The sequence below is a fragment of the Eleutherodactylus coqui genome, chromosome 1 (genome assembly GCF_035609145.1).
Source record: "Eleutherodactylus coqui strain aEleCoq1 chromosome 1, aEleCoq1.hap1, whole genome shotgun sequence".
Classification (NCBI taxonomy): Eukaryota; Metazoa; Chordata; class Amphibia; order Anura; family Eleutherodactylidae; genus Eleutherodactylus; species Eleutherodactylus coqui.
Genome location: NC_089837.1, coordinates 401,838,138 through 401,862,322, shown reverse-complemented (window position 1 = coordinate 401,862,322; position 24,185 = coordinate 401,838,138). Strand labels below are relative to the sequence as shown.

The window sequence follows — 24,185 nt, the reverse complement described above, 5'->3', positions numbered from 1 at the left end:
ACAGCTCCGACGCCCTTCCAGGCACCCTAGCCACCCTCCAAGGTAGGAAGAGGAGAAACACCATCATAGTGCAGAGAGATCCACAGCCATGTTAAAGGGGTTTTCCATGGAAATACCATTGATGACCTATCATCAGGATAGGTCATCAATAGTTGATCAACCGGGGTCCGTGGCTTTTGACCCCGACCGATCAGGTGACCGGATGCATGCCGTCAGCGCCACAAATACACAGAGGTCAGAGTGGAAGCCTCTGTACATGCCCCTGTGTAACTGCCGGAACGGCTGTCATTGAAATCTACACAAGCCGTCCCTGCAGTTACAAGCGCTGACCACTACACAGTTATACCAACTAAAATAGGATATCCTTTTTTTTTTTGGTACGCATTAAAAACAAACGTGTGAATAACCCGATGCAATCACTGGGGATTAAGGCCCAGCGTCATGGGCAAAATAGAATTAGTAAAACCGCACGGGTCTCCTGCGCCCATAGGGAATCATTGGACACCCGCAGGTAATTAAATAACTGCGGATGTCCTTTTTCCTTTGTGCGCAGATCGCACGGGCGAGAAAACACCCGCAGCATGCTCCATTTTGCCTATTGAAACCGTCCGGTCCCACAGCACAAACACAGCTGTCACTGTGTCCGTGCCGCGGGAAAGCAGGAGTTTAAAAAAGTGTGCACGGCGCATGATGTGAGCGGCATGCTGCCAGCGTGCCAAGCACGTCTGCTGGGTAGAAAAAAGGAGATCCGGTCGTGACGGAGGGGAGACCTGCAGCGCCTGGACAGGTGAGTGAAATCTATTTCTTGGCCTCATGTCTGCGGGATTCTGCACAGGGAATCCATGCGGGCCCAAATTTCGCCCGTGGACATGAGGCCTAAGAGGTCTGCAGTACAGGGTACAGATACGCCCGTGTGAACGAGCCCTTATGGAAGCAACCATAAGGCCGCCTGCACAGAAGCGGGATTCCCGCTAGTGACCCCTCCCGTACCTTTCCGCTGGTCTTCTCCTCTGCTGTGAATGTGCCGGCCGGAGCGCATGCACAGTACAGAGGGCGCTGCGCCGTCACAATGCCGATGATGCTGCTGCCGCCACAATTCTGCAATGATGATTGCAGAATGGCCGTGGGACAGATACCTTCCATAGACTTCACTGGAAGCCGGGCCTTACATACCACGCACAAACTCGCAGCATGCTGCGATTTCTCCCCCACAAGCGGAAAATCGCAATCGATTTCCGCTCGTGGGCAGGAAATCACGTATTCTGACAGCACGCTATGGGCGGGATTTGCTGCAGAATCCGAAGGCGGAATCCCGCTCCAGATTTCAGAATGCAAATCCGCCCGTGTGCAGGAGGCCTGGTGCAGATGTGGCCCTTTGGTGATAATGCATTTACTGCTCTACTGTACAGAAAGGCGCAGCTGACTATACATGCTTTGCTATACAGATGAGTGCAGATGCGGCAGAGCCACTACAGGATCACGTCAGCCACCAGCCATCTGCCAGCAGCGCCCGGGCAGCTCATCTGCAGGCTGCTATTAGTAGCAGGACGAGGCGTTGCTTCCCGCTGCTTCTCCACAGACGGCGCTCATGTAGCTACCGCCGTGACATTACAGCACATCACGTGACCCTAGCAAGCAGCATCTTCCTCTTGTCTCTGCACATTGTGACGTAGTGGGCGGGGCTCACCCTGAGTGGACGGCGATACGGCGCCGTGATTGGCTGTATCTGTGGATGCCGCTTGTTCCCGTCGCATCACTCCGTGAAGAGGAGGCGGTGATTGGTCCTGTCATTTGTCTCCTCCCCCTGCTCGGAGGACAGACAGTTACTATGGAGATACAGCGAAGAGCCAATAGTGAGGGCAGGTGTGAGGTGACGCGCCGGGGGCGGGAAGCAGAGCCAGCAAGGAGGGGGTGTTGCGAGGCCGGCGCGATACGCCGGGGGCGGCTAGCGGATAACAGCGCTCAGTGGGCGCAGGAGGTAGAGGGGGGGCAGGTCTCCGGGTACCGGGCCAAGCAGCCCGGCCTCCCTCCCATGCCTCGGGAAGCCGCTGCAGAGGGGCGGCGGCGACGACGGAGGAGGAGGCGGTGGAGCAGCGGCGGCGTGGTGGTGTGAGGAGCGGTGCATGCCGCCGGGGAGCGGAGGGGGACGATGCGCGAGTATAAGGTGGTGGTCCTGGGGAGCGGCGGGGTCGGCAAGTCGGCTCTGACCGTGCAGTTCGTGACCGGAACGTTCATCGAGAAGTACGACCCGACGATCGAGGACTTCTACCGTAAGGAGATCGAGGTGGACTCGTCCCCCTCCGTGCTGGAGATCCTGGACACGGCCGGCACCGAGCAGTTCGCCTCCATGCGGGACCTGTACATCAAGAACGGGCAGGGCTTCATCCTGGTCTACAGCCTGGTCAACCAGCAGAGCTTCCAGGACATCAAGCCCATGAGGGACCAGATCATCCGCGTCAAAAGGTGGGCGCCCTGGGCGTGGTGGGGGCGGCGGGGGGCTCTGCGGTGCTGCCCGCACAGTGCGGCACGGCCATTGTGGCCTCTGGCGGCCCTTTGTTGCTTCCTGTCCTGCTGCAGTCTAGTGAGCCCTGCTGTGCCTCTGTCTGCCGGCCGCACTGGGGGCGCTGCTGCTCTATGGGGCACAGGACTGGGCAGAATGAATGGCAATCAACCTCTTAAAGGGGATGTTGTGTTAGGGGGGCCTCACACCTGTGGCGAGGTTCTGATTTACGGTTCTGGGAGCAGGAAAAGGGGAATCCCTGTGGCCGACTGGTCTTGCAACGGGACCGAACCGTGCCGGACGGACCCTGTTGGCTACAATGGGGTCTGCCCAGTTTCTGCTTGGATTACCGTCTGTCAGCCAGAAGAGAGATCGCTGCGGGCAGTGCCTTTTCTTCCAGTATCTTGTACTGGATTTGTGGCAGAACCTCCAAGTAGGTCCAACGCAGATGTGCAGCCGCCCCTACTTACAGATGTGTAGCCGCCCCTACTTACAGATGCGCTTAGCTTATACCATATACTGCAGACTGCCCACTCTCGCCTGTCCTAGGGCACCGCTGCCCACTGTGTCCATGCGAATTCATGTTGCTTAGTCCTCAAATAACAGCCCTGGGCCAGGCTTGGACGGGCCGACAGGGGATCAGGTGAGGCCCTCGGTGGGCCCTGAGCTGGGAGGGGCCATACATACTGCAGGCAGAGAACAGCATCTTAGACTGGTAATACTTCCATGTAATTGTCTAGTGGGACCCCAGAACAAGTCTTGCAGGTGGGCTCTAGGTGCCCCAGTCCAGCACTGGCCCCTTCATGTCCTTCTAGACAGCTCCTCTCCACAGCCTGCTACTAGTGGAGGATAGTGGAAGGCCTCAGGGGGTAAGTATTCTGCCCCCTATGTCCTAACCTGTAGAATGCAGAGTTGGGCGACATTTGACTTCAGTTCCTCACATTTGAATGGACTCTTTGTAATCAATGAATGGAAACTTCTAGGTCCCCTGCACACAGGCGGATTCTTGCTGCGGAATCCACGGCGGGCGTCCGCACTGCAAATCCACAGCAAATGGCATGCTATGGGAAATCCATTTTTTCATGCACACCAGCAGAAATCAATTGCGGTTTCCACTCAAAGGAAACATTGCATCCCGCTCTATTTCTGCACGGGTTCCGCGCAGACGGCTACCATTGAAGTCAATGGAAACCGTCCAGCCCGTTCGCAATTAACACTGGAGGGGGCGTGCATTTACTGGATGCTGTGCCATGGGGTGAGGCGGCCCACCTCCGTGACTCAGGGCAGGTCAGCTGGCATAGTGGGGGAGAATATATATTTCTGGTGAAACAAACTTTGCTGGTTTTTCCTTGTATGTCGCGCTTCTGTTGGGTGCAGCAGGTAGCGCTGTGGTGGCTGCTTATTAACGAAAATTCTGGTGATGGGGAGACAAGCTCTTGAAGGAATTCTATCTGCCCTGCAGTGCTGTTACAATGGAGTAGCCAAAGTTTAGCTCAGAGGATTCTGTAAACTGGGTGCAACAGTACCAAATTCTCAACTCTGAGAAGTATTGGCCCTCCATGGGAGTTCAGACCCTACATATGGTTCCCATTTGCTGACCATCCGAAAAATGACAAAGGGGAACAAAATAGTTTGGAAAGTGTCTTTAACTTTGCATTATACATATTTACATAAAACAATAAAGCCCTTTTTACTGGGGTTCTTGGGATAGGCCAGCAATGATCAGCCAGGGTCTGACCCCCAGGAATTTCTGCAGGCCAGCGCATTGAAGAATCGCAGCATCACCTTCGTTTACATGGGCGCTGGAACTCATCCCTCCACTTAAATAAGGCTCCTCTTACACAAAGCGATTACTTGTTTGCATGAGTGACCAATACAACATTTCGTAGGCAGATAAATCTCTGCAGATTATTCATTCACTTTACCAGTAAATGTGAGCGACTAAACGATGGCTGTTCACACGCAGTACTGTGCCATCAATTATTATGTCTGCAGGAAACGAACGACAAAAGAGAAGCAAATGAATTCTCATTCATTCGTCATTCCATTGTTCGCCATGTTTACACTGATTATTCATTCGACGTCCTACAATCAAACTATTTTTTGAAGTACATCAGTTGTGGTGCATCAGCCAGAGAACCTGCAGCTTTTTATACAGAGCACTTCCAAAACAGCAGGTCTTGTGGGCTGCTCCTAGCTGGCAGTGGTTATTGCCTTCCAAAAGTGGTCCAATATAGGACAATCAGTGACTTTAGGATATGCCATGCCCTAGGCTCATTGATTAACATAGGGAGAGGAGGCGAGCATGTCTGGACAAGTCCCACAGAAGAGCTACGTAGCACCGAGTGCTGAAAACATTCATGCTGGATAGCTTCACTTTGAGAGTTAGGCCTGGATAGGCCAGAGCTGTTTTGGTGCCACGAGGGGATCCTACACAATGTTAAGGTCCTTTTAGATGGGACGTCTGTCTGGCAAACAATGCCCGACACTCGTCCCCACACATACTCGCTCTCGTGCTGCTGCATGGGAGCTAGTATGGTTAGCGCTCAGCGGGGAGGCTGCAGGAGATTTCTCTCCTCGCTCCCCCGCCCCTCTCCATTGACTTAGCATAGCAGCTGTTCAGTACCGAACGGCCGCTATTTACGCTGAGCGATTAGCTCCTCGTACGTGCAGCATAAACGATGGACGATGAGCAGATCGCTCAGTGTAAATAGCAGCTGTTCAGTACTGAACGTCCGTTGCGTTAGGTGAATGGAGAGGGGTGAGGGAGCGCAAGGAGAGAAATCTCCTGCAGCCTTCCCACCCCTCTGCTGGCCGCTCTGTGAGGGAGCCAGCAATACTAGCTCCCGGGAGCAAGGAAACACAGGGACGAGTGTCGGGCATCGTTTGCCCCACATTTGTCCTGTGTAAACCCACCTTTAGGCAGGTGCTTCTAATGTTCTGGCTAATTGATGTATCCCAGAGTTGTACAGGGTGGTCTGTTCTGTAGGAAAATGACAAACTATAGGAAAAGTAGGAACACATATTTTTTTTTATTTTCTTGGCTTACATTAATAAACCTCCACATGTGCCCCATTGGTAGAATGAACAATATCCAGTCTGTGCTCAGTTTCTAGCCATGTTCTCTTTGTGTCCAATTTAACCCCTGAGGAAGAAGTCCAGTGGTGTAAGATCTGGTCAGTGGGGCGGCCACCAAATTAGTCTGGCGCGTCCAATCCTGCGATCTGGAAAAGTGTTATTGAGGAAACGTTGAGCCTCCATACTCCAGTGTGGGGAGCCCCATTTTGCTGGAAGATGTTGGGTCTCAGATTGCGTACTTGAGGATAGAAGAACTGTCATGGTATTGTTACTATACACTCGCTGGAGAACAAGGACCAATAAACCTGTCCTATGTTACACAGCACCAAACACTCAATTTTGAGTTATTTTGGCCATTTTCTCTAGACACAGGAATTTTCGGTTTCCTGTATCCGCACAATATGCCAACTGACATAGCCGGATGGATGAAATGCGGCCTGATTTGAGAATAAGATGCTTTTAAGAAAGTGATTATTGGTAATTGATACAATGGAGAAATTTGTACCCTCGCAGCTTCTCATCTGGCTACAATTGTTGGTGGTACGTTGAATTGTCCTGATGCTGGCCAAATTGTTTTCCTTACATTTCTCTGAAGCCCCGCTGCCATTTCTTCCACTTTCTCACTGGAAATACTTAGTTTCCCCCAAACAGTTGCAGAGTCGTCATTTTGCTTATGTAACTGACGTATTATACGAGAACTTCAAATGTGACTGTGATAAATGAGGCCCACAATACTTAGTTTTTCTTTCATCTAATTACAGTTCATCAATGATTTGTCATAATTTTATTGTGTTGATTGAGTGAAGTTTGGATGGGACATCCTGTACTTGGGTTTTGCTCTGATGGTAAAAAAAAAATAAAAAAATCTTGAGTCAAATTTTTGGCCCGACATAACAAATGCCGATTGACACGCTCGCTTATTGGCTGATGGTTCTTCTACGTAGCTTGACTGTCAGGCAAACGCGTGTTTAGAGGAACGGCTTGGCCCGTGTTTAAAAAAAAAAAACCAAAAAAAACCCCCTTGCTGGTGGGGTTATAAATACCGGTGCGCTGTCTCTAAGGTCTTTCCTACTTCAGCATGCACTGATTCATCACCTGGGCTCACACAGTCTTCATGAATCTGCTATTGTCTGCAGTGCCAGGGTAGACCTGGCATAGTTTCCTCAGTTTTCTAGTTGTAGAAGTGTCAGAAGTCTTTGCCAACTGACTCACACTTCACGCGGTTGGAAAGTGCTACCCATTCTGCAGAGATGCTATATGATGGGAAAAGTGCAGAGGTTTCATAAATAAAGCGTTGAGCCGCCGTGCCGTTTCGCAACTGAAACTGGTGGGTGGACAACCAACCCGCAGACATTCTTCCTCACAAGTATGCTAAATATAAGCGGTGCACTAGATCTACTTTTAGAGTTCTGCGGCACTGCCCACTGTTGGTCCCACCACATGGCATGTTTCCCATAATGACAGGCTTTACAGATTGGCACAAAGCTCCCTTCCAGAATGGCGTGGCATATATAGACTGCGTTGTGATCCGTTCTTTGCTGTAGATGACTGTCATTAGACTTCACTGTGCTGAAAGGCATCTGTCCTGGTGGTCGTAAGAGGTGGTAATGAAGTGGGTTTACGAAGATAAGAAAAAATGGCGTAGGGGGAAAATCAAGCTGTACATTAAGGGTTTTTCAAAGGAAATGCTATTGAGGATGCCACTCCGGCCCCCTTTCTGATCAACTGATCAGGTGCCACTTGTCAGCATACAGGTCTAGAGTGGAAGCTACTGCGCCGATTCCTGTGTAGATCCCATTGGTTTTAATGAGATTCCAGCCACTTCACAGGGGTTGGAAGAGCAGCTTCCACTTCGTACCCCTGTGGGTAGCAGTAGTGCCAGCAGGTGCTTAAGGATATTGAAGGTCACCAATAGTATTACCATTAATACGAGGCAAACTCCTGAAAGCATTGTCTGTTACTACTGTATGCTACCTTCGGAGAACACCACCCACTAATGGGTTCCCTTAACACCTTGAAAGGTGTTCCCATCTTGTCTAAATATGGCCGTGACGACAACACTTCGTAAGAGGACGGCAGGAGTACGGCAAGCCTGAGCCATGCTGCTTAAGTAACGGTCATTGACTTCTATGGGAGTTACATAAACAGGTACAGCGAAGGCCACTCAGCTGTTACCATAATCCCAGCCATCTCATGCAGCCGGGGTGGCGGGGGCCACAACTAGAGACAGATGTGGGTCCCAGTGGTGGGACTCGCACATGTCTGACTTTTATCGCATATTCCGTGAATAACCTAAAAGTCAGAAATGGGAATACCATTTTAACAATGTAAAAATAATGTAATAAGGAAAGAATAGCTAAGGTTTGGACTCTGGGAAAAGTTTAAAGTCAAAGGGCCACTTGTGCGGAACTTCCTTTGTCTTGGGTACAGCCATATTTACTGATTGCTATATTGGTCGCACTTATTTCTGGTCCCACGTCATCTCCGGTGACCCTCAGGCCCCCCTTATACAGGTGTTTGCAGAAACGCAGCATGTTTCAACAATGCGTTTACTGCAGATTCCGCCCGGTTTCAGCAGAGCTAGCATGCGTTATGCCAGCGTTTTGGCTGCATTCTCAGCACAGTTGAAAGTGTAGCCAAGGCTGTTGACGAAAGGGGGAAAAAAATCTGTACTCCTAGCTGGTGAAGTCGCTGTCTCCGCCGCCGCTCTCAGACCTTGTGAAGCCGGCCGATTGCTCTGATTGGCTCAGCTGGCTGTCACTCAACGGCGCTTAGCCAATCGGAGCCAGCACTGGATGTGTCCAGTCACAGCCATTTGTTCATTGAATGGCTGTCATTGGTCACATTCAGTGGTGGCTGTGATTGGCTGAGTGGGCTATCACTCAGCGGCGCTCAGCTAATTAGAGCTCTCTCTCGTTGGAGGCGGGGATTTCGAATCCCAGTCACCAGAGAAAACGTTCCCCTTGCCGGCTGAAAAGTCCCGAGAGCGCCCCCGGAAACAGTGATAAAACCTGTAAGGTAAGTATTTTTATTTTTTTATTTTTAACTCAGGCAGTGTATCTAGGGCGTTTAGCGCTGCCAAAAGCGCGACACCAAGTTTTGCCACGTTTTCGGCAGCGCTGAAACCGCTGCCCATTCATTTCAATGGGCGACACAGGGCTGAAAACTGCCAAAAATAGAACATGCATCGCTGTTAAAGACGCTGCGTTTTCAGCCTTGTGCGAACCGCCCCATTGAAATGAATGGGAGCGTTGTACAGCGTTCAGCGCAGCGCTAAACACTGTACAAAAACGCCTGTGTGAGGAAGGCCTCAGTGTTGGGCTGAATCCACCAGCAGACCAGAAGTCCCTCCTCGTTCACATGAGACTGACATTGCATCTCTCATAGGAATTAATAGCCTAGAAAAATTATCTTGTGATCCACACAGCAGAGGCGAGAGGATTCAACTAGACCGTGGGGGTCACATAGGGTGATTGGGGAGTTTATGACTATAGCTACGGGAAGCATGTTATCTACCCTGTAAGGCACTACATGGCAACTGCACCTTGGAGAAAGAAGAAAGTTTACCTGCAGTGGGCCTTAAACCCCTTCAGGATCAGGATTTAGATTTTTGCTTCGTTCCCACATTCCAGGAGCCAAAAATGTTTAATTTTTTTACATTTGAAGGCCGTATGACAGCTTATTTTATATTTTTTAAGGTTACTATTTAATGTTAAAAAAAAACGTAAAAAATTTAAGTGAAATAAAAAAATGCATTTGATATTTTTGCAGGATTTAGTTTTCTACAGCGTTCAAATGAAATGAACTTTGTTCTGTGGGTCAGTACGATTACAGTGATACCAAATTCATATAGTTTTAGTGTTTTTCTGTTTTTAAAAAGTACTTAAAGGGGTTGTCTCACGGCAAACATCAAAATTTTACATTACCCCATTCCCCCTGTCACCCCCCTGGCATAAAATAGCATTTTAAAGCAGTTTTTAAACCGCTTGCTACTCACCGATGTGATGAAAGATGAACTTATAAAATTCTTCTCCCAAGATGGCCGCTGGTCCTTTCCCAGGGATGCACTGCGGGTCTTCTCCCATGGTGCACCATGGGCTCTGTGCGTTCCATTGCCGATTCCAGCCTCCTGATTGGCTGGAATCGGCACACGTGACGGGGCGGAGCCAGAACGCTGATCGTGCCCGGACCGTCCAGAAGGTAGAAGACCCTTCTGCGCAAGCGCGTCTAAAAAAGCAAGAAGACCCCGAAATTAGACGGAACCATGGCAACGGGGACGCTAGCAACGGAGCAGGTAAGTGAATAACTTCTGTATGGCTCATATTTAATGCACGATGTACATTACAAAGTGCGTTAATATGGCCATACAGAAGTGTATAACCCCACTTGCCGCGAGACAACCCCTTTAACTGTCCTCAGTTGAAGGGCACGCCGCCAGCGTCTGATTAGCTGCCGCAGGTGTGCCCTCTTGAGCTGTACCTCCTGCCTCATTTGAAGCTGAGAAGCTGCTGCTGGTCGGCCACCTGTGACAGCAGGAAGAGTGACAGCGGTCCCTCGTCTGTAGTCGGCGCACAGAGAAGGGGAGAGGGAGGAGAGTGACAGTGGTCCCCCTCTACAGCGGCCGCAGGGAGATGGCAGCACAGCATGGCTCCGAACACAGGCATTGGGAGGCAGCTTAGTGGCGACTGCATGGGACCATGTGAGGGGAGGGAGGGGCGGCTACAGCGGGGACGAAGGACAGCATGGGAGACATCCACAAATGTGAGTCAGCTGGTGATCGGAGATGGTAGCCCGCTGGCAGGAGAGTAACGGGGTCGGCAGGAGCTCAGCTAACGTGCCGCAGGCATAAAAGCCATAGACCGACGGGGGGGCAGTCACAGGGTTGGCAGGAGCTGACATGGCATGCTGCAGCCGCCAGCTGTGAAACAGCCGCTAGGATTGCAGACTGCAGTCCAGCGAAAAAGCGTACATGCCATGGGGGGTGGGGAGGTATACAGCCGTCAGCCTGCCCCTTCCCTACTACTGTACCCGGCCAACCCATGTCTCCACCCCTACTTCCGGAGTAGACCAGAAACGCCAGTACCCATGTTACCTGCCATGATGTGACCGCAGCAGTTTCTGTCAAACTGCTTATAGCTGCCAGGTATGCAACAGACCTGGCCCTCGAGCCCGCCGCATATATCCTTCATAACTGGCTGAGGTAAACATTAGCTGTTCTAAGTCTTCCTAGACTATTATGTGAAGATTAATGTATTGCTGAACCAGTAAGTACGTTTAAGCTTTCATAAACATGTCTGTTTCAGAAGAATGGCTCAAGTTTTTTTGGAAAAAGTCCATAAAGATCTGAGGGAGTTGACCCGATACCACATCCCCCTCTCACACCCAATTACAAATAAATAATGGGCAAACAAGTTGTATAAATAGAAATGAAAACCATAGGCATTACATCTAAATGCAACACTCTTATGGTTGCTCTGGTAGAGGGCCAATATTAAAGAAGTTGTCCCGCGGCAGCAAGTGGGTCTATACACTTCTGTATGGCCATATTAATGCACTTTGTAATGTACATTGTGCATTAATTATGAGCCATACAGAAGTTATCAAAAGTTTTTCACTTACCTGCTCCGTTGCTAGCGTCCTCGTCTCCATGGTTGCCGTCTAATTTTCGCCGTCTAATGGCCAGATTAGACGCGCTTGCGCAGTCCGGGTCGTCTTCTCTTCTCAATGGGGCTCCGTGTAGCTCCGCCCCGTCACGTGCCGATTCCAGCCAATCAGGAGGCTGGAATCGGCAATGGACCGCACAGAAGAGCTGCGGTCCACGGAGGTAGAAGATCCCGGCGGCCATCTTCAACCGGTAAGTAAGAAGTCACCGGAGCGCGGGGATTCAGGTAAGCGCTGTGCGGTGTTCTTTTTTAACCCCTGCATCGGGGTTGTCTCGCGCCGAACGGGGGGGGGGTTGAAAAAAAAAAAACCCCGTTTCGGCGCGGGACAACCCCTTTAACATCCAGCATTCTCCGGTATGATTGGCATGAGCTTCATTTAACCCCCCTCAGTTCTTTTTTCACGTGCGCGGTGTGAGAGGCACTGTTGAAAGTAACGTAAAGTTTGTTACCACATATTACATGCGCAAAGCCCACTTGTGTATTATAAGCGCCTGATTCCTCCCTATAGTTCAAGTTTCCAAAAGATGTCTTGACAGGGTTTGTGTGTTTCTCTATTACTAGTAATTATTAGGAAATTATAGTACCAGTGTGTCTGGTGGCGCAATGCGCCACACAGTTCTGCTACATGGTACATCCATTATGAACTCCATACATCTCTCACACAGCTCTACTACATGCATCCTGATTCCCACACATTACACACACACAGCTGTGCTACATGGTACATTCATTTTGATCCCCACACATCACACGCACAGCTCTGCTACATGCATCCTGATTTCCACACGTTATGTGTGCACACAGCTGTGCTACATGCATTCTGATTCATGGACATTATTTACACACACAGCTCTGCTACATGCATCCTGATTTCCAGACACCACCAGCTCAGCAGACTCGTGGATACAGTGATGAGCCCCTGGTTATGTGATCCCTGACTCCACACACACTGGTTAACGCATGACTGTGATGTCATCACAGGTCCTGGTGGCTGCTATCGGATTATTCAGTATACAGTAGTTTCTACCAAACTGCACAGTGCTTCCTCTCACAGCAGTGACGTCACCACAGGTCCTTCAGCCTGCTGGATCTTTGTGGTGGTAGGTCGATGTATTCTGTCAGGACCACTGAGTTGTGTCTGAGATAATAATAGCTTAGTTGTACTCATTTTGTTTTCGTCCTCCCCTTCCAAGAGCCCTAACTATTTTGTTCATCTGTCAGTCAGGCTCTGTGTTTTATATATGTTGTAGGACCTGCGAAGATGTCGCCAGGGGGCGGAGCATGAGAAGCACCCACAAGCATGCATACATACATACATGCATACTCATGGACAAGTGGTCATTAGTAGTTTGGCTATTTGTCCAGGAAAGTTTTAATCCGCTGTAGATGCAGTACTATGAAGTGTAAGGCCAGCTGCCCATTAACGGGTCGGATTACACATGCGGGAGCCCGCATCGGAATACAACCCTGTGCCCAGCCAGCGTCCGCGCGTATCTGTATTTCCCTGCGCTGTTGCTAGGCGATGACGTGGAATCCGCAACCTTTCCATAATGTCAATTGCGGCAGGGCTGTGGGTTGGACAGCTGTTTGTGTGAAAGACGCACAAAACTAGAACATGCCACAATTTTATCTTTTATCTCAGGAATGTCGCTGATTGTCCTGTGTGAGTGACGATTGTGGCTTCAGCAATCCAAATCCAGCTGTGTGCAGCCGGAGATATAGATCTATCTCTCTCTAATTCATTTTTTTTTTTTTAAACCTCTTATTGCTGGCCTGTGAAATGACCCGACGTGTCGCTCCTGACTGGTGCTGGTACATTCTTAGCTGTCAGCATTGCATTTATAGCATCTGGATGTGTGTGGTTGCATTGAGCAATGCATGTACTACTGTTCCAAACGCTTATGTAGCAGCCACCATGCATCCGCTTGAGTTCAGCTGTCCTTTAGGGCTCTTTCACATGAGCATATGTCGGCCGCTGTTTTGGCGGCCGGCCAATATACGCTACGATGTGAAAAGTAAATGGGCGCACAAATCTAACGTTTTTTGCGCCTGTTCAGATGGCATGGGCTCACCTCCACTCTCCTCCCCATCGGCTGATTGCAATGTGTGGGGGGCGGAGCTAAGCACCGCCTCCTCCCATTGCTAGCTGCAAACAAGGGGTGGGGATGGAAGCTTAGCCCTGCCCCTTCCCATTGGAATCAGCTGGAGGAGAGAAGAGGCAGGGAGTTTAGCAGTCACGCTGCTAAACTGCCTCCTACCTCCCTTCTCTGGCCGCTGTCATTGGCTCCCATAGGAGCCCATGGAGTGGCCAACGTATTCGGGCCCAAAAGATTGTTCCAGGTCTATCTTTTGGGCCTGGCGCTATATTGGCCAGGTGCTTTTACATTGCGGGAATACGGCCATGTGAACTGATGCATTGGAATCCAATGCATCAGATCACAGTATACGGCGGGCCGATATACGCTCTTGTGAAAGAGCCCTTGGGCTGCTCTCACTCAAGTGTCTGTAAAAACGCTGTGTTGCAATGAGGTGTGTTGAGCAGACAGCATTAGAAGCTCTCGGAGTCTGTGAAGCCCTATTGAAATCAATGGAGGTGGTTTAGCGCACTGTTTGAAACGCCTCACTGGACACTGTAAAGAGCAGTACATGAGCGTGGCCACAGTAATGACATTTTTAGTTTCTGGGCTGTCTGCTATGAAATGATTGACCTACAATTACTGTGGTATATTGTACTGACCCTACACAGCAAATTATAGACCCCTATCTTGAGAACTCTCTTAACCCTTTGCAATCCAATTTTGGATTCAGGGTTTCCTAGGGGGCTTTTTCTTTCTGCCATTATGCAATGGCACCATCTGCTGGATAGAGCCAGCACTGCGGTATGGGCCATGCTGGAAAGGCCCCCGACAACAGAGCAGCCAGTAATCTACAGTAAGAATACCCTGCCGAACGTCTTCCGACGTCGGAGCTGTACAGCCTTCAATCAGAAGGTCAATCAGACGTCAGACAGTGGATTGGAAAGGGTTAAAGGAAGCATTAAAGAAGTTGTCCTGCCATGCCAAACCCTTCTGGGAATGAAGCTAGGTCCAGTTTGTGAAACACGGGCGATCATGTGGCGTGAGATTTGTCTGATGCACCCCCCTCATTTTGAATGCAGTCATACACATGAGCGATGTTTTCCTGCATGGCAGGTCGATGCGCGAAACAAATCGCGGCATGTTCTTGTGGGTGATCTCACATCGCAGCGCTCATTGTCTTCCCTTTGGGTTGGCAGCAGCATCGCACCACATGCTAGATGCACGCACTGTGAGGGAAAACTCTGCAAACCTCCACTGTGGCTGACCTTCCCAAAGTGATGCAAGGCTGTTTTGGCATGAAACCGCCTCACATCCTCAGGGAATTCACATGGTGGGGAGCGCGATATAGGGGCGGGATTCACGGTCAACATGTCACGCTCGCCTGGGTAAAGTTAGCCTCAATCATCTGTTATCACTACTACTGGAGGTTGTGGCCAGCTAAGGCCACTTTCACACATGCTTTTTTGGGTGTTTTTTAAAAAAAAAATTTTTTACAGCGTTTAGCAGCCATTTGAAACGCCCACTAAAAATGCTGTACTGAGCTTCTATTGATTTCAAATGGGGCTTCTCAGACGAGCATTTTAGCTTGTAGTTACAAACAAACTCTGTATGAAATATTAGTGCATTGCAGCGCTTTTTAATGAATCCCATTGCAATGATGGGGGGCGTTAAACACTGAACACATTTACAAATAGTGTGTTTTTACAAACGCCTGTGTGAGAGGGGCCTAAATGTATCTTATCCTGGCCACTGAGTGAATATGCCCAATGACTACATCCTAATGCAACACTTGGGTAAATATAAAAGTCAAAATTGATGGCACTTGGGACTACATGAATCACAGTTCGTATGGGTGAGCATTATTGACCAGAGCTATGCGTATTAGCAGTAGAATCGGAGATGCAGACTTCAGAGCACACCATGAGGAGCCGGATTACTTGGGCTGTGGGCGAGCAGGAGGTGGGATGGGGTCTAGAGCTCTTGGGCAGGAGGTGGGATGGGGTCTGGAGCTCTTGGGCAGGAGGTGGGATGGGGTCTGGAGCTCTTGGGCAGGAGGTTGGATGGGGTCTGGAGCTCTTGGGCAGGAGGTGGGATGGGGTCTGGAGCTCTTGGGCAGGAGGTGGGATGGGGTCTGGAGCTCTTGGGCAGGAGGTGGGATGGGGTCTGGAGCTCTTGGGCAGCAGGTGGGATGGGGCCTGGAGCTCTTGGGCAGGAGGTGGGATGGGGCCTGGAGCTCTTGGGCAGGAGGTGGGATGGGGCCTGGAGCTCTTGGGCAGGAGGTGGGATGGGGCCTGGAGCTCTTGGGCAGGAGGTGGGATGGGGCCTGGAGCTCTTGGGCAGGAGGTGGGATGGGGCCTGGAGCTCTTGGGCAGGAGGTGGGATGGGGCCTGGAGCTCTTGGGCAGCAGGTGGGATGGGGCCTGGAGCTCTTGGGCAGCAGGTGGGATGGGGCCTGGAGCTCTTGGGCAGCAGGTGGGATGGGGCCTGGAGCTCTTGGGCAGCAGGTGGGATGGGGCCTGGAGCTCTTGGGCAGCAGGTGGGATGGGGCCTGGAGCTCTTGGGCAGCAGGTGGGATGGGGCCTGGAGCTCTTGGGCAGCAGGTGGGATGGGGCCTGGAGCTCTTGGGCAGCAGGTGGGATGGGGCCTGGAGCTCTTGGGCAGCAGGTGGGATGGGGCCTGGAGCTCTTGGGCAGCAGGTGGGATGGGGCCTGGAGCTCTTGGGCAGCAGGTGGGATGGGGCCTGGAGCTCTTGGGCAGCAGGTGGGATGGGGCCTGGAGCTCTTGGGCAGCAGGTGGGATGGGGCCTGGAGCTCTTGGGCAGCAGGTGGGATGGGGCCTGGAGCTCTTGGGCAGCAGGTGGGATGGGGCCTGGAGCTCTTGGGCAGCAGGTGGGATGGGGCCTGGAGCTCTTGGGCAGCAGGTGGGATGGGGCCTGGAGCTCTTGGGCAGCAGGTGGGATGGGGCCTGGAGCTCTTGGGCAGCAGGTGGGATGGGGCCTGGAGCTCTTGGGCAGCAGGTGGGATGGGGCCTGGAGCTCTTGGGCAGCAGGTGGGATGGGGCCTGGAGCTCTTGGGCTGCAGGTGGGATGGGGCCTGGAGCTCTTGGGCTGCAGGTGGGTTGGGGCCTGGAGCTCTTGGGCTGCAGGTGGGTTGGGGCCTGGAGCTCTTGGGCTGCAGGTGGGTTGGGGCCTGGAGCTCTTGGGCTGCAGGTGGGTTGGGGCCTGGAGCTCTTGGGCTGCAGGTGGGTTGGGGCCTGGAGCTCTTGGGCTGCAGGTGGGTTGGGGCCTGGAGCTCTTGGGCTGCAGGTGGGTTGGGGCCTGGAGCTCTTGGGCTGCAGGTGGGTTGGGGCCTGGAGCTCTTGGGCTGCAGGTGGGTTGGGGCCTGGAGCTCTTGGGCTGCAGGTGGGTTGGGGCCTGGAGCTCTTGGGCTGCAGGTGGGTTGGGGCCTGGAGCTCTTGGGCTGCAGGTGGGTTGGGGCCTGGAGCTCTTGGGCTGCAGGTGGGTTGGGGCCTGGAGCTCTTGGGCTGCAGGTGGGTTGGGGCCTGGAGCTCTTGGGCTGCAGGTGGGTTGGGGCCTGGAGCTCTTGGGCTGCAGGTGGGTTGGGGCCTGGAGCTCTTGGGCTGCAGGTGGGTTGGGGCCTGGAGCTCTTGGGCTGCAGGTGGGATGGGGCCTGGAGCTCTTGGGCTGCAGGTGGGATGGGGCCTGGAGCTCTTGGGCAGCAGGTGGGATGGGGTCTGGAGCTCTTGGGCATGCTTGACTCTTCCTCACACCAAAATGAGAAATCTTAACTACCATATTTTCTGGCGTATAAGACAACTGTCGACTTGTACGCCAGGAATACGCTGTAGGAAAAATAAAATACTCGCCTTCCGCGGCGCTGCTGCAGGTTGTCGCTCCCTGATGTCATTGAATGGCTGATTGGTTAACCCAGCGCCGGCTTTCATCAGCTAACGCCGCGCTAAGTTAGCCAGTCAGAGCATTAGCTTTCTGGAGGCGGGGCATTCAAGCCCCGCCTCCAGAAAGCAATGCCTTGTCGGTGTGGAAAAGGGAGCGACAGCCTGCAGAAGTGCCACGGGGGGGGCGAGTATTAATTTTTTTTAATTTTATTTATTTTTTTTTTCCTACAGCATATTCTCTGCGTATAAGACGACCCCTGACTTTTTGGAGAAAATTTTCCTGGGTTAAAAAGTTGTCTTATACTTAAACTTGGTAATTTACACACAAAGAAATGTGTTCAGCATGTTCCCAAGGGGCATGAACACTGCAGATTTCCACCCTGAAAACCCACTGCATTTACAGTACAAAGTAGTGGATGAGATGGAACACAGTCTGGGGAAAGTCAGCACGAAATCCACGTAGAAGACATATAGTGCCGATCTTAAAGCTGCAGCGCTTCAAAAGATACAACTAACTTTCACTGCAGATATCGTCCTATTGCAGTGCATACAAACCTACAGATGACGGGTTAGAGCTTCTGCCCACGGACGGATATTTGCTGCAGAATCCGTTGCGGGTGTCCGCAACGCAGATCCACAGCTAGTGGCATGCTTTGGGAAATCAATTCTTCCTGCACAGAAGCGGGCACCAATTGCAGTTTTTGTAAGCGGAGGAAAAATCGCAGCATGCTCCATATTCAAGGCTGTGGCCTGACAACACGAGCCGTGGTAACCAACCAGACACATGCATCACATTCTAGAACATACACTATATAATCTCACACAATGCCATCTAGAAGATTTTCACCCCCGGTTTGTGTTTGCAGTAAAATGAAAGCAAACATGGGAAGAAAATACTTTCTGTGTAAATGTGTACTCCGGCAATATTGTGTTGGTTTTCTATTACTAATACATGATGCGCTCGAGGCCATTGATCCGTTTGTGAAAAGTACACGTTGCATAAACCAAGTTTTGAAACTAGAAGCTACATGAATCGTTCTATTCACATGGGGATTTGAGTGTACAGAAAGATATGCCCCTGGTTAGTGTGATTATTGTGTGTGTGTGTGTGTACCAAGCTCCTATATACTCTGATGATGGCGCTCACACCAGCTGCACAATATACAAACACGAAAAAAATAGCAGGTTCCATCTTTGGGCGTATATATGCCAACATAGTGGCGGCACACAGCAAGTACGTATGTCATTGTATACTTGCTCCATGTTCGCAAGAGTGTTGCTGAAGCCCAGCCCGTAGCGAACTACAGCCATGTGAGCCCAGCCTCACTGATAAGTCTTCAATCTATTATTGGCTTCTGCCTCATTGGGGGATTTTTGCCTTCTTCTGGATCAACAAGGGGGAGTGGAAACAGGCTGAACTAGATAGACATTGTCTCCTAACATACTATGTTATATTGGAGTCCTTTTTAGATGATCCGATTATCGCCATCTCATGCACTCTCGTGCAGCCCCTAACGCACTCTACAGATGTACACATTCCACCAGTGAGCTGCTGTGTAGTACCATAGTGGCGTGCTGTGGCTTTTTGTTGTTTTAATGGTTAGTTCTCAATGGATACAGTAGGAAAATAGACTGATTGAAGCTTTTTCTTGAATCTATATAGACCAGGATTCCTTCAGCCTTTTTTTAACATTGCAGAACCCTTGGGAAAAAAATACTTATATAAGAGGTGAAAAAAGTTTAAAAAGGACTCAGTAAAACCTCATACATCGAGATTAGTCCTTGGGGTTCTTTCTCTGTGTGATGGCTCTCTTCTTAATACAGCATCCCTGTTAAATTTATGGATTTTTATTACTACTACTGGGTTTCCCCGAACATAAGCCCTAGCTGTGATACATAAAAAAAAAAAAAATAAGATTACTTAACAGGCTCGGTCCAGGTCCTCCCGCTGCTCTTCGTAGCTTCGCCGTGCTTCTTGCAGTCCTGCCGCCGACAGAAGATCACTTCCTGGTTATGGGATTCATAAATCCCACCTCCAGGAAGCGATTACTCTGATTCTCGAGCACTGCTCATTCAGCCAGTCAATGCAGCGCTCGCTGAACCAACACAATGGCTGTGATTGATTCTTCGACCGCTGCATTAATTAGCTGAGCATCAGTCGAAGAACCAATCGCAGCCATCGTGTTGTGGAGGCGGCATTGGCCAATTCATAAATCTCACCTCCACAATTTGATGGCTGTGATTGGCTAAGCAGCAGTTGAAAAAGCAGTCACAGCCGTTGCGTTGGTTCAGAGAGTGCTGCATTAATTGGCTGGTTCTCAAGCACTGCTGAATCAGAGCCATCGCATTCCGGAGGCAGGATTTATGAACCCTGTAACCAGGAAGCGATCTTCAGTCAGTGGCCAAGGACTGCAAGAAGCGCTGTGAAGCTTCGGAGCACAGCCAGAGGAACGTGGTCAGAGCCTGCTAGGTAAGTAAAATAAGACCTAGTGCCTCTTTTGGGGCAAAAATTAATATGACAGCGCCTTCTTTTTGGAGAAACATGGTAGCTGCAGTGATCACCTGACCTAGTGACAGAATGTCCTCACTTAGCACCCAGAATTGAAGAGCAGTGGGGTCCAGAAGCTGTGAGGGAAGAGGGGTAAGGTGATTGACTCTTAAGCTGCTCTCACACATGCGTTCAGAAAATGCAGCGCAAAAACAGCAGCAGTTTACCGCAATTTTGTGCGTTTTCAAACGCATGTTACAGCGTTTGACAGCATGTTTTAACGCACCCTATCACTGTGATGGGTGATGAGATTCGCTAGAGCGCTAAACCGTTTGAAAATAGCGCAGGCTGCACTCACAAAATCGCAGCATTAGAAACACGTTTAAGCACTGGTCTGCGAGGGCCCCATTGAAATTCGGGATGCCTTGCTAATTGCGGTAAAAAGCATCCTGTATGAGAGCGGCCTTATGTTTCTACAGAATGTTGGGCAGCTCTGTTTAGAAAGGTCCCCGGATAACCACTTAGAGGTTGTCACAAACATTTTTGGGAATTCTGAGCTGAATTTAACTAGAAGCACTTTGAATTTCTACTTTATGGAAGAAAAATGATTGTATCCCTAGATATTTCAGGGTTGTTGGCATAGCGCTGCCTGCTGTTTCTATCATGTCCACCTCTGTAATTGCTCCAAGGTGGTCACACATGCTCACTTTTGCTTCTCTGCTTCAATGGGTGTGTGGTAAGCCGACTGCTTCTGAAGCTCCAGCATCTTCTCTGCCTTTTTAGAAGACCTACTGAGCAATTCCGGTAAACTCTTCACTTGCTCAGAATCTATGCTGCACCTTCACTCGCCACACCAGGGATCCTTCTGTATACCCAGAGGAGCAGAGACAGAAGCAGGACTGAGAATGTTGAGACTACCTTGAAACATTTACCGAGATGGGCGCAACAAATAGTAGAGGGCTCTATTGTTAGTTTATATCCAGAACTTCAAATGTGAATATAGAATTTTGGGCTCTAACTAATGATACACAAGTCTATACCTAGATTGTAGCATTATTGTACTAACATTACACATATTGGGCGGAAACCTTTTTTTATTGTATATTTCTATTTCTCTTTCCCTACAGATATGAAAAGGTGCCAGTAATTTTAGTTGGCAACAAAGTTGACCTAGAAAGTGAACGTGAGGTATCCTCCAGTGAAGGACGTGCCTTGGCTGAAGACTGGGGATGCCCTTTCATGGAAACATCAGCGAAAAGTAAAACAATGGTGGATGAGCTGTTTGCAGAAATTGTGAGGCAAATGAACTATGCAGCCCAGCCTGATAAGGATGACCCTTGCTGTTCTGCGTGCAATATACAATAGCGGTTTTATGTAATTTTAGGTAGACATGACTATTTTAGCTGCAAAGGATTCAAAAAGTTTTCTTTTTTTTTTTTTCCATGTTACCCAAAGAAAAGCATTGTGGGAGGACTGCCACTAAAATAGGATCACTGTTGGAATAACCTATCTGTAGTTTTGACAGTTGCTAAATTTTACTTTACAAAGGTAATGTGTGGCATTCATTTCTACAGCAAACCTATTACACCACATTAAGGAAAGATCCAGAGGGACTGATAAAAGGTAATACCACAAAGCAGCAACCCCAACCACTGCAGGCACTCTTCCTGAACTGGACAGCAAGGTACAACGCAGACGGACATCCCATTGTGTTTCTAACCACTCTGAATTACCCCATCCAACCGCTGGATGAGAAAGCAACTGGATACAGAAGACTTAAGATGTTGGGATAGTCTTGTTTTGGGGAAATTAAGCCATGTTGCATCCAGTCAAGGGAGCAATATTTTTAGTTTTGCTTCCCAATGTCTACGGACCTCCAATATTTCTGATGTGGTTCTCACTATGTTATCGGCTTGTTTTTATTTAGCTTAACAATTTGACTGAAGGTGAATATAAGAGTTTGTTTTTTTTTCTTAACTCGATGCTGACAGGCTATTGTGAAGTGAATGTTGATGTGACAAGGTGCTGAAGTTACAATGTTTCATTTGGATTGGACTCGAGTATTTATTATTTGCATGGGCAACTGCACACTAATGCAAACTTACTTGCTTAATCTTGTCTGACATGAAATTTCAATGGATTTTCCAGTTTTAAGAGCAGAAAATCAATATTGCATACGGTCATGGAAAAGTCCCAGCCGTATTCTGCTGACACTTAGCATCTTCTAACATTTGGTAGAATAGTTTTATTTTTGTTTGTTTTTATTTTGTGTGTGAGTGAGAATCGGTGTGAATGTATTGTACATTTGTATGCTGGTTTACAATTCTTGTATTTGAGCTAAGGTTCATTGTATTTGCTCCACGGTGTAACATGTATACACTGAACTACCCCAAGAGAAGTGCTTTCTTATGGCTCCAAATGGAATGTGTTGCATCACTTACACACAAAAGAATCTTTTTTTGTTAGCTGCTTCTTGAAGGAGGACATCGGGGCATAAGACGTGTTATCACATATAGGTATGTTACGTTACCCAATGTACAAGACTTTTGTTTAAGGTTTCTGCTCTGCCTCAACAGCTCCCAATTTAATCCGTCATTTAACCCTTTTACTTTTGTTTGGTGGAGTAAAATGAATGGAATGCGCTATGTTAACGAGCAAGAGTTATTGTATTTTGTTCCGAGTAAAGAAATTACAGTCAAATATTGTATTTTGCACATGTGATTGACGCCCTCGTAAATATGTCCTTTTAAAGCACTACAGACATCGTGGTTGAACCAACTCCAGGTTTTTGGGTTTTTTTTTTCTTTTTTTCAGTTCTGGTCTTGGAAAGAACATTTTTCAAGATTGACCTGCACCTTTCTGAAATGTAGTTGTGCATTTTTAAATCTCCTAGTTTGCCTGTAATCTTTCATTTGGGAAATCTCTTTGCAAGTGATTGAAATGCCTTCCATAAGATCATCGGAGGAGCAGATGTTACTGGATTTTGCAGCACACATTTTTCAACAACTGGCAAGAAATAAACTATATTTAACTTCGTTTTGGTTCCATATAAATATATTTTATATTATCAAAGTTTGACGAACGTAAAAATAAATACTAATACATTACTGCAAAATGTCAACAGCGTTGCAGTGTATATTTTACTACTAGGAGTTGCGGTGCATTAACCCATGTCGGATCACTGCTCAGGAGGTAGGAAGCTCTTATGCTGACCGCAGGGCTCTGCAAAGAATTAAGGAACTAATTGCAGTGGTTTTACAGTTTTCCGGGGGAAAAAAATGCTGTTTCCCCACCCCACTGGTTTATTATGCTATGGCTTTTTTTTTAAACAAAATGTTACTGACAGTTCTAGATCAATAGGGAGTTATGAAATGCATCACAAACAATTCATTGTTTTTGGGGTGACTTCCGAGTTGTTTTTGTTGTTTTTTGTTTTTTTTTTGTTGAATCAATGGATTTTTTATTTTTTTTACCAAAACATGCGGCATGCTTTACCTTTTCCCACTGACTGTTTCCCATTGCTGCCTCGATATGGGGGGAAAAAAGTATGTTGAAAGGTGTGACCAAAGAAAGCCACACGAATTTTATGGTGTTATTTACAAGCCCCAAAAAAACTACTACAAAGTTTGTGTGAAGGAAAACAAAAGGGAGTTTCTCAACCTGGCAAGCAGTGTTATATTGGTAGATTATGCCATAACTTGCTGACACTTGGGTTTGACTGGGAAGACTTCACCCCTTTCCCTACTGATCACTAAAATAGCAGGGCTCCTATGTGAAACACTGCAACCGCCTCCTATTTTTACATGACACAGTGCTACACTGTCCAGCTGCTGTTCTACTACTCTGCACAGGGCCTTGTTAGGATTGAGTGCTGCGCAGAGAAAAGGCTAGAGTGAATTCCAGAAGTCTGTTCCTCCATCAGTCGGCAAATTCTTGTTCCTAAAATTAAAAAATATATAAAATGTGAAAAAAATAAGGGGTTACTCGCTCTCTGGAATTGCCACCTTCTCCAATCAAGATGGTTGGCAACACACACACATGCTCAGGGCCACCGAAATGACTTAAAAATTTTGCCAGAAATTTTGATTTCACACATCGCAAACATGTACTGTAATAGAACACGCTTTCAGGGTTCGCAACCTGCAGAGTGCCTGTCACTTTTCCCCACCCAGAGTGTCTAGAGGCCGGTGTCCTCTGTCCGACACATGATGGGCCCAAACTGGACCACGCCGGACCTCAGGCTCCCAGTTCCTGATACAGCCGCTGTAGCCTTTCAGTGTGGTGTTCAGCCAACTTCTCCCTTGAGTGTGGCAGGAACTGATACTCTTATCTTACTTCTACTGCACCCACAGCTGTTTCCCCCCCCCCCCCCCCTCCTTTCTAATACCTGAATGCCTGTCTACAGCCCGCTGCAGGCCATTCAGTGCACTGCCTTGCCACTATATATTTGAAAAATCATTGTTAGAGTTGGAAAGCTCAGTGAAA

At 49.0% G+C, this 24,185-nt stretch overlaps 1 protein-coding gene across 1 annotated transcript; it reads left to right on the top strand.

The window, feature by feature from the left end:
• The first annotated feature begins 1,886 nt into the window (after positions 1–1,886).
• RAP2A (RAP2A, member of RAS oncogene family) lies at positions 1,887–22,736 on the top strand. The gene is made up of 2 exons (XM_066580363.1): positions 1,887–2,463; positions 20,828–22,736. The coding sequence occupies exons 1-2, from the start codon at positions 2,150–2,152 to the stop codon at positions 21,063–21,065; spliced, it is 552 nt and encodes a 183-aa protein (XP_066436460.1). The 5' UTR covers positions 1,887–2,149; the 3' UTR covers positions 21,066–22,736.
• Positions 22,737–24,185: the final 1,449 nt, after the last annotated feature.